Source organism: Amphimedon queenslandica, unplaced genomic scaffold, assembly GCF_000090795.2.
Source record: "Amphimedon queenslandica unplaced genomic scaffold, v1.1 AMPQUscaffold_13319, whole genome shotgun sequence".
Lineage (NCBI taxonomy): Eukaryota > Metazoa > Porifera > Demospongiae > Haplosclerida > Niphatidae > Amphimedon > Amphimedon queenslandica.
Window position 1 is genome coordinate 1 of NW_003546445.1, and position 9972 is coordinate 9972.

At 35.2% G+C, this 9972-nt stretch overlaps 3 protein-coding genes across 3 annotated transcripts in view; all 3 read left to right on the plus strand.

Moving 5' to 3' along the window:
- The first annotated feature begins 18 nt into the window (after positions 1-18).
- Positions 19-1047, plus strand: LOC109583202 (uncharacterized). The gene is made up of 2 exons (XM_019998447.1): positions 19-25; positions 75-1047. The coding sequence occupies exon 2, from the start codon at positions 242-244 to the stop codon at positions 917-919; it is 678 nt and encodes a 225-aa protein (XP_019854006.1). The 5' UTR covers positions 19-25; positions 75-241; the 3' UTR covers positions 920-1047.
- Positions 1048-3125: 2078 nt separating this feature from the next.
- LOC109583201 (uncharacterized) lies at positions 3126-4550 on the plus strand. Its single transcript, XM_019998446.1, has 4 exons — positions 3126-3156; positions 3335-3377; positions 3477-3508; positions 3557-4550. The coding sequence occupies exon 4, from the start codon at positions 3691-3693 to the stop codon at positions 4387-4389; it is 699 nt and encodes a 232-aa protein (XP_019854005.1). The 5' UTR covers positions 3126-3156; positions 3335-3377; positions 3477-3508; positions 3557-3690; the 3' UTR covers positions 4390-4550.
- A 1083-nt stretch (positions 4551-5633) lies between these two features.
- LOC109583206 (uncharacterized) overlaps positions 5634-9972 on the plus strand; it is a 4895-nt gene continuing 556 nt past the window's right edge. Inside the window, exons 1-8 of the mRNA XM_019998450.1 lie at positions 5634-5669; positions 5723-5977; positions 6753-6788; positions 7046-9124; positions 9227-9269; positions 9328-9380; positions 9460-9711; positions 9882-9924. Of these exons, the coding sequence (XP_019854009.1) occupies positions 5737-5977; positions 6753-6788; positions 7046-9124; positions 9227-9269; positions 9328-9380; positions 9460-9711; positions 9882-9924 (2747 nt within the window). The 5' untranslated portion in view covers positions 5634-5669; positions 5723-5736. The remainder of the gene's footprint in view (positions 5670-5722; positions 5978-6752; positions 6789-7045; positions 9125-9226; positions 9270-9327; positions 9381-9459; positions 9712-9881; positions 9925-9972) is intronic.

The following is a 9972-nucleotide window of genomic DNA, read 5'->3' on the forward strand; positions in this document are numbered from 1 at the left end:
GACACAAGTAAAAGTGATGACCAAAGTATGTCAGGAAATTTTTTAATTTCTAACAGTAACATACATAATCATAGAGTCAGATCCACCTCCAGATGTCAGCGAATATTGCCCAGAACTGGAAGACATTGAGCGAAAAATTCAGAAGAAAAAATTTGCAGAGCTTACTGATAAAGAGAAGGAGATCATAAAAGAAGTTCGTTACATTCTGGTGACTGCTACAACTATAGAGTACCGTGCTGTGATGGGTGCAATCGAATGTACCTGCAGTGATGGTAATTTTATTAGAGTTATCACTAAAGATAAATCTGCAAATTTTATCCTGGCAAAATACGGGTCGTGTCATGTTACAATAACTAGGACAGGCCAAGGCCCAGATGAGACAGAAGAAATTCTTGTTTCGGTTCAAAAAGATGTGGAGGCTAAGTATGTCATTGCTATTGGGATATGCTATGGAGCAAAGGAGAGCAAAACAAAAGAACTTAGCGACAAAACAAATTTAGGTGACATTATTGTTGCCAAAAGTATTGTCGACACTGCACATCAGCGTATTGAAGGAAAAGATACAGTAGTTTTAACTAACACATACCCATGTGGAAAGAATCTTTTTAAACTGTTCAAACATGATGAAGTTTTTCAAATTAAAGGTAAAGTAGTTAAAGTTCATCATCAAGGTTCTCTGGCCTCTGAATTCACACTGTTTCGTAGCAAAGAAGCAAAAGAAGAGAAGTTGAAATATGTCCAAAGAGCACTTGGAGGAGAAATGGAAGCAAAAGGTATTTATAAGGCTGCTGAGAGAGGAGAATTTGAATGGATCGTAATAAAAGCTATCGTCGACTGGGGGACAGAAGAAAAAGACAAGAAGTGGCAACCGTTTGGAGCTGTCTCGTGTGCAAGGTTTGTCCTACAGTGCTTGGATTGATGGACGAGGATGCATAAACCATTGAAAGAAACTATAATTAATCTAAACTAGGCTGAGTTTCATATGATTATTAATCAATTGTTGTACTTCTTATAGACTAGTTTTTTACTATAGAGATAGACATTTTTGAAATTTTATAATGCTTATTTCAAACAGCTAGCTTTATCACATCTGTAGGCTACTTGTGACAGATGAATGACAAATCTGCCTATTTAAATAACAACTAGTGGCCCTTGAAGAGAGAGGGTAGGCATAAGATAACATTATACAAACTATCTACTCCCTCTTTTCACATTTCCTCCCCTTTTTATCACTATAGCTATCTTAGTATCAGAGCTCATTAACAAGTACTTAGTTTACCTACTGATGGCAATCTAACTGTTATCAGAATCAGACAGAACTTTATGACTCTGGCCTCTCTTCCTCTGATCTCTTTCCCTCCCTCTCCCTCCCATCTCTCATTTACTCTTTTAATATTTTAATGGATCATGTTGTCCCTTAGTCTTTAAAGTTTATCATAACATTTCCTTTAACTAAACATAGCCATGGCTAAGTCCAAATGCTTTCTGTTTATGTAGAGTTTATATACATACAGGAGATGATATGAGGACTACTGTTGGTATTAGTCATCAGAATAAACCAACAATGTATGTAAGACAAATCAAGTGTATGTGCCTTTTATAAACATTCATGATTATTAATATTTGGACCTTATTCATGCTGTATCAAGTACTGGAATCATTGTACATTAATGATACACAATTTATAATCTTCAGTATAGCAGTACATTACTGTACATTAGGAATAATTATGCATGGTAGAATAGTTCACATGCTACAGTGAGGGGAGAGGTATTGAAATTTGATAGGAATGTCCTATATAAACTCTTCCCTCCTCTCACTGTAACAATAAACTCTACAGATCTACTTCCTGTGCCCTTACTACACTACTGAGTCTACGTATAAAAGATGATTGATGTCTCTCAATGGAGAGCAAGTATTGGACTGTGGAACTACTGTCAAGCTGCCTCCAGTAGACCAGCTAATGGCCGCCACTCTCACTCATTCAAAGCTGCAGTAGACAGCAAGTCAGGCAGTAATACATCAGGAGAGAAGACATCTAAACTGCCAGCAGCTCTGTCTTTTATTGCTGTACTCCTCCTCCTCTTTCTCTCTCTCTCTTTATTAAGACACATCTTGATGATTCCTCGAACATGTAAACAACAATTGCAACTATGTACTTGAATATTTACTGGTATTTTATTATTAGGTAACTGCTACCAAGTACAATGTACTACTGGTGTTACTGTTACTGATACAAATTACCTCCAGTCAGTAGTCTTACCTGGAGGCAGGAGTTCTAACCTGATTTACAATGATCTCTATTTGATTGTTTGTCTACGTATGCTCCTCCTCTTATCAGGAGATGTTGAACTCAATCCTGGTCCTATGATTGATGATCGACCTGATATTCCATTATTAATTCAATGGCTTGCACCACTTGTTGACTGGAAACCATTTGGTTTATGTTTAATTGGAATGGAACAGCACGACATTTTAAAAATTGAACAAGAACACGTAAAAATTGAAGACAGAAAGTTAGCATTATACTCAAAATGGTTGTCAGTCAATCCTAAAGCAACATGGAGAGATGTCATTGATGCACTGACTACAATAAGAGAGAATAGACTAGCTCAAAATATTAAAGATCACATTCTCTCTACATTGTCTCAAGGTGATAAAACATACACTTAATACAACACTCATTAACTGATACACTACTGCAGGTAATCCAAAGGATATATTAAGGACTCATTCTGGTAAACTCACTGATGCTATTACTACTAACCTTTACAGAGTAACTGATGCACTGTGTGCTAAAGGACTGATACCACTGGATACTAAAGAGAATATACAAACAGTAACAGGAATATCTGATTATAGGAAATCAAGTCAATTAGTGTCTGTGATACAACGACTGTTGGAACCCTCTCTTAATTCAGAGCAGTATCTTATTGATATATGTCATGTATTAATAAACCAACAACATCGTACACTAACAGATATTGCTACCTCTATATTACACCAGTTAGGTGAGTGTGTGTACATTATCAGTGATCAATATAGTCATTATATCTCAATACGTTAGGTCAGTCTATACCTGATAATGTCAGTTCACATACTGTACTACCACCACAGTTGATGATATATCCAATACACCAGTTACTAATATAAGAGGTAATAAATTTACACTTTATCATATTCCTTTCCTTATTCTAATTTACTTCCTCACTTATGTGCATGCAGTAATGACATGAATTAGATCTATATTACTAAGAGAGCTATAAAGAGGGAGAGAGAGGAAGGAAGGGTGTGAGAAGAGAAGGATATATAATGTACAAGTATACAACTGTAGGTACTACAACTGGTGGACAAGGGAGTGAAGACATTGATTTGGGGTAAGTCAAAAATTAGTGGCTATGAGGAGCTGGAGTCAAAAGAATTAGATTGAAAGAATTGCTTAGAGTTTAATAATTATTTAATTTTATTGTTGATAGGATCAATGAAGGTGGTGCTAAAGCTTCAGCTTGTAAGTATAAACCTTTTAATTAATTATCTATTGGTATAATACTAATAGCATTTATCAAACCACCAGATGTTAAGTGTCCAGATCTTGGAAACAAAATTCAAAATGAGCCATTTACTGATGATCTTGTGAAAGATATCAATATCGTTCTTGTTACAGCCACTAATGTTGAGTTCAATGCTGTAATGGGACAGGCTACACCGATAAATGGAGAGAAATATACACGAACAAGTTCAAAAGGAATCACGTTCTACATTGCAATGTATGGAAAGTACAAAGTAGCCATCATACGCACTGAACAAGGTAAAGAGGTCACTTCAGAAGAGCTCCAGAAGATTCAAAAAGTAGTGAAAGCTCAATATGTCATTGCAATTGGTATCTGCTACGGCATGAAAGAAGGCAAAAAGAAAACTAAGTTTGGATCCATTCTTGTAGCAAAAAGAATGAAAGAAACATCAATTGCAAAGTATAAGGATGGTAGTAAAAGTGAACTTGAAATTGAAGATTACCATAGCGGGAAAACACTATATGACATATTTGAGAATTATCATGGATTCACATTAGGCAATGGAATCAATTACGATGTTAATGTCTTGACAGGAGAAGATATATTAGTCACTGAGTCTTCACTCAACACCAGCCAACAGCACAAAGATGAAATACAACGTCAAGTTCCACAAGCACTTGGAGGTGAAATGGAAGCAGCTGCTATTTTAGGGAAGCCAGAGGAATTTGAGGGTATAGTTATCAAAGCAATTGCTGATTGGGGTGACATGGACAAAGCTAGCTGTGCCCCTTGGAAGGAGTTCTCTACTTATGTAGCTGCTAAGTACATCTGGTATCAGTTATCAAATATACCTGAAGATGAACTGATGAGAAAATAACACCTATATTAATGAAAGTACTGAACAAAATAATACTTATTTAGTAACTTATCTAGCAGCATAACATTAGTCAGTAGCCTATTACTTATTTGCACAATTACTATAGTTTAGCAATTTAAAACTATTATATTGTATGTTTTGAAAGTTTTCCTGCACCTGTATGACACATGCCACATACCTACAATACATAGTGTGTGTCATGAGAGATAGAGAGAGGTGAGTACATAGTATAGATGAGGTATTATGATAACATATTGTACAAACTATTCCCTCCCTCTTTACTGGGAACTGTGTACATTATAATGGTAAACAGGTATATCACATTCCCTCCCCTTTCTATCACTATATGGCTCACCCTCTTTCTTTCTCCCTCTCCCTCCCATCTCTCATTCACTCCCTCCTGTCTTCCTTATGAAAAGCATATACATGTACATATAATACTGTTGTAATCAGTCATTGTCAATACTAGATTGCTAACACTATGACAACAAAATTTACATGATTATAATGATGACAGTATAATATGTACTAGCTACTAAAATATGACATCAATGCTAGGATTAGATACATAAAATGTACTGGTAGATATTATGGATGACAATTGTGACAAAAGAGAAGGAAATAATAAAAGTTCACATGTACTACAGTGAGGGGGAGATGGTATTGAAATTTGATAGGTATGTCCTATACAAACTCTTCCCTCCTCTTAGTGTAACAATAAACTCTACAGATCTGCTTCCTGTGCCTATACTATACTACTAAGTCTACAAATACAAGAATTTTAAAGATGATTGATGTCTCTCAATGGAGAGCAAGTATTGGACTGTGGAACTACTGTCAAGCTGCCTTCAGTAGACCAGCTAATGGCCGCCACTCTCACTCATTCAAAGCTGCAGTAGACAGCAAGTCAGATAGTACTACATCAGGAGAGAAGACATCTAAACTGCCAGCAGCTCTGTCTCTTATTGCTTTCCTCCTCCTCCTCCTCTTTCTCTCTCTCTCTTTATTAAGACGCATCTTGATGATTCCTCCAACAGGTAAACAACAATTGCAACTTTGTACTTGTATATTTACTGGTATTTTACTATTAGGTAACTGCTACCAAGTACAATATACTACTGGTGTTACTGTTACTGATACAAATTACCTCCAGTTAGTAGTCTTACCTGGAGGCAGCAGTTCTAACCTGATTTACAATGATCTCTATTTGATTGTTTGTCTACATATGCTCCTCCTCTTATCAGGAGATGTTGAACTCAATCCTGGTCCTATAGTTACAGGTACACTTGGTGGAGGTAATAATAAGCTTACTACACATTATCTATTATAATAGACAAGGAGCTTACTATGGCAGCTGTCACACAGATATTTGGTTCTTCTGCTCACTGTTACATGCTAATAGGGACTGGATTGAATGTAAATGTATCTGATCTGCTGCTACCAGTCAAACCACATACCAATCTTCATTTGGTATTCCAGAGGTGGTTTGATGCTGATAGAGATGTCAATTGGGATACATTAATAAAACTGTGTGATAATTATCCTGATCAACTGGGCAAAGCAAAATCTAACCTTCTGGCATATATAGGTAAGTTAAAAGAATTAAATATTCTCAATACTCCCATACAAAAGTTACATTCAATAACTATGATCTTTCAAAAATAACTAGAGGCTGTTGTTATTTTTATTTATCTTACAGCTTTATCTTTTAGCTGTCCCTGTAATTAACATTATCAATGATTCAGAGTGTAATATATCAGTATATTGTTGCTCAGTAGTTCAACATTTCAGCTACATGTAGCTCATAAACAACTGCAATAATCATCAAAATTATGCATACTACAGAATAGTGGAAAATTTTTGTGGCCCATAATTTTCATGGATTTTGCGTTCTTTAAAAATTTAGGGGAAAATCCACAAAATCCATTAAATATGGTTCTAGATGACTGAAAAGTAGAAAATCACAAAAATTAAAGCCACAAAATTGATTTTTAGATGGATTCACAATATTTTTAGGCCACAATTTTTTTAAATATACGGTATATAAAAATGAAACTCAAATGTAAGGCAATTCTCATGCACAGTTTAAAACTGATCAAGTAGAGGCTTTTAGATCATTTTACCACTGTGCAAAACTGACTATTTAGAAACCCCCAGGAACACTTATACATGTATATTAACCTCCTGGTAATTGTAAACTCTCCACTTATCAAGCTTGATTTATCTTTTACTTGTCTTCCCTGTTAGACATGTTCTATACTGCATGTTAATTGCAATCAGCTGGTATAGCTGTTTTAAAATCTGTATCACATTTATTAACTTTGGAAGGTTTATACATGTATACTGCTATTTATTTTATGTAGAAGAGAAGGTTCATGTTGAAGATCTAAAAAAATTAGGTTAGACAATATTATTTGCATGTATGGTTGTCATGCAGGTGTTAACTAATGTTGACATGTAGTCTAGGGACCACATTGATTGATGTATGAGGACACGTAATTTTAAGCAGGAGCATAATGTATGCAGAAGTTGCTGTACATCAACAGAGCAACTTTCTTATGCCTTCTATATTAGCTAAATTTATTGTTTGAAATTATCAATTCAAATTGAATTAGATTAATTTGCATTAAGTCAAAAAATTTCTCCACTTCATTAGGTGCTTTAGACAAATGGATGACAACAGGGAGCGTTGATCTAACTGTTACCCGTGTTAACATGCTTGGTGTCCCTGGAGCTGGTAAAACCTGTGCACAGCTCCTACTATTAGGTGAAGATGCTCCAACTGAGGGAGTTAATGACAGCACAGAAATCGCTTGTCCCACAGTCCGAGCAGTAGCTGCAGATGATGAGAGCAAGAAATGGAAACAAATAACAAGAGATGAGTTATTGGAGGGTTTAGCAGCTGATTTAATTGAAGCATCACATGAAAAAATAGAAGACTCAGGAACAGATGCTGTACCATCAGATGGCACTGATCAGTCACAAGCATCAAGTGTTACAAAAGATTCAGCGTCATTAAAACAAATAGAAGACGGTGTTGATTTTTATTCTGAGAAGGTAATTCAAGAAATTTTGGCAAAAGATCCAAAAGGTATTCATTTAAAACGCCATTGGTTATATGTTATTGATTCTGGTGGTCAACCAGCATATCAGGAGCTATTGCCATTGTTTACTAGAGCAGCTTCTCTTAATATCATCACTCTTGATCTTTCTAAACCTCTTGATGATGAGCTTGACATGATGTACAGGGCTGATGGAAAATATTTTTTGTGCCGCTCTAAATCAACACAGTTAGCATCTTTCCAGTCTGCTGTTTCGACAGCAGCCAATTTTAAATCTCTTCATATTTCTTGTATCACTAAGGCACATCGTCATTCAATGCATCTTGTTCTGGGAACACATTATGATGAAATAAAAGGAGATACTCTAAGAACATATGAAGCTGATTTGAATTCTGCGATATCTTCTTTACAACCTTACCTAAAAGATCGTATCATTACTACAGCAAAGGACTCTATTATATTTCCTGTCAACACAGTTGCTGAGTCTAAAGAAGAAAGGGATAAATACAGGAAAGAAGTTTGCCAAGCAATATGGATGGATGGCTCTGATGCTTCTGTTACAATCAAAATACCAATTCAATGGTTTGCTTTTGAGCTCTCTTTGCCTGAAGATAAGAGTATCATAACTTTTAAGGAAGCAGCGTCTATTGGGGAAAAATACGGCATGAAAGAGGAAGATACCACAAAAGCGTTACAGTATTTTCATGACGTCAGCCTAATGCTATACTATCCAGAGGCAAAGGATATTAATGATCAAGTGTTCCTTGATCATCTGGTGTTTCTCGATCCTAAGCCTATTCTTGACATTCTTTCACAGCTATTAGCTCTTACATATGAGCATGCTGACGATGAAAATACATTTGATGATACAAATGAACATGACAATTTTTCACTACTAAAATCTATTCTACTAGATCAAAAACAAGTTTCAAAATTTGAAAGAATCAACCTTAAAGATGGTTTCTTTTATGAAGAAATTTTTATTCGCTTAAAATCAAATACTAAAATTTTTAGTCACTCTAAATTCGAATGCTCTCACCTAATTTCTCTCTTGCTGCATCTCAACATCATCACAAAAGTGGAAGGTAATGAAAAGGGTCACTATTTTATTCCTTATGCTCTTCCTTCATATCGAGGATCTAAAGCTCTTACAGTAGAAGAGTCAGATGCTCAATCACTTCTTATAGTTTGGATGGACAAGAATAAGTGTCTACCAGTTCCTCAAGGTCTTTTTCCTTTGGCACTGATGTACCTCCACAATAAAAAGGAATTGAAAATTGATCTTTCTTTGTCTAGACCAGCTTCTTACTTCAATTTTAGAGATGCTATGTCGATCCAAATTACTCTAGAGGAAATGCCTCACACACTTCACTTCATCAATCGTTACACTCATATTGAGATTGCTTTCACTGGCCCTAAAAAGCATTGCTCAGAAATTCGTAAAGCAGTCATGAAGGCTATTGACAAGGTTACTGATGACCTACATATGGAACACAATCATGCCAATGCATTTGCCTGTCCAAATGATAAAAAGAAGTGTTACTGTCTCATTGTTAATAAAGATAAATTTATAGTCAATTATATACGTGGAGATTGTCCTGGCTCATCTCTTATTTCTGAGTCTAAGTGCAGGTGCTGGTTTAAATGTTCTACAGATGCTCCACTTCATACAAGTAAGAACTTATGAGCTATTTTAATGTTTACTGTTAAACTGTAATAAAGCTATTTTCAAAAGTTTTTGCAAAATTTAATATTATGCATGTACCATTTTATAGCAGACAGGGCAAAAAGTACTGAAAGAGAAGAGACTGATTCAAAGTAAATATTTATCCTTTACTATACAATATAAACAAGTATATTTTTGTTGCATTCACAGAGAAACACTAAGAGAATCAATAGATACCGAACATAATCCTGATCCTATAACAGGTGAACAATGATTGATGGTAGAGTAGTCACTCTTTTGTGAAATTTTATCTTCTATTAGAAATATTTTAATCTAATATAGACAAGGAGCGGACAGCAGTCATGAAGATATTTGGTTCTTCTGATTGCTATTATATGACAATAGGGATTGGATTGTGCGTGAAAACAGCTGATTTGATAGACATGCAAGGCACAGCAAATACCAAACTTCATTTGGTATTCCAGAGGTGGTTTGATGCTGATAGAGATGTCAATTGGGATACATTAATAAAACTGTGTGATGACTTTCCTGATGAACTAGGCAAAGCAAAATCTAATCTTCTGGCATATATAGGTAAATTATAGATTTAGAATATTATTCCAATTATTCCTGAGAGTCTATGGCAATGGCCCTTAACTGGTGTGCATGCATATATGCCATATTGATGTTTAATTATATGCATCAGTTGATATAATTGAATTATTATTGATCACAATTTAATCTAATGTCTTATATTTCTGCAGGTGCTAAGGAAAATAAGCGAAAATTTGCAGAAACTGATACAAGGTAATCGTAAATGAAAATGAATAGATCGAATATTATCAACACAAACCG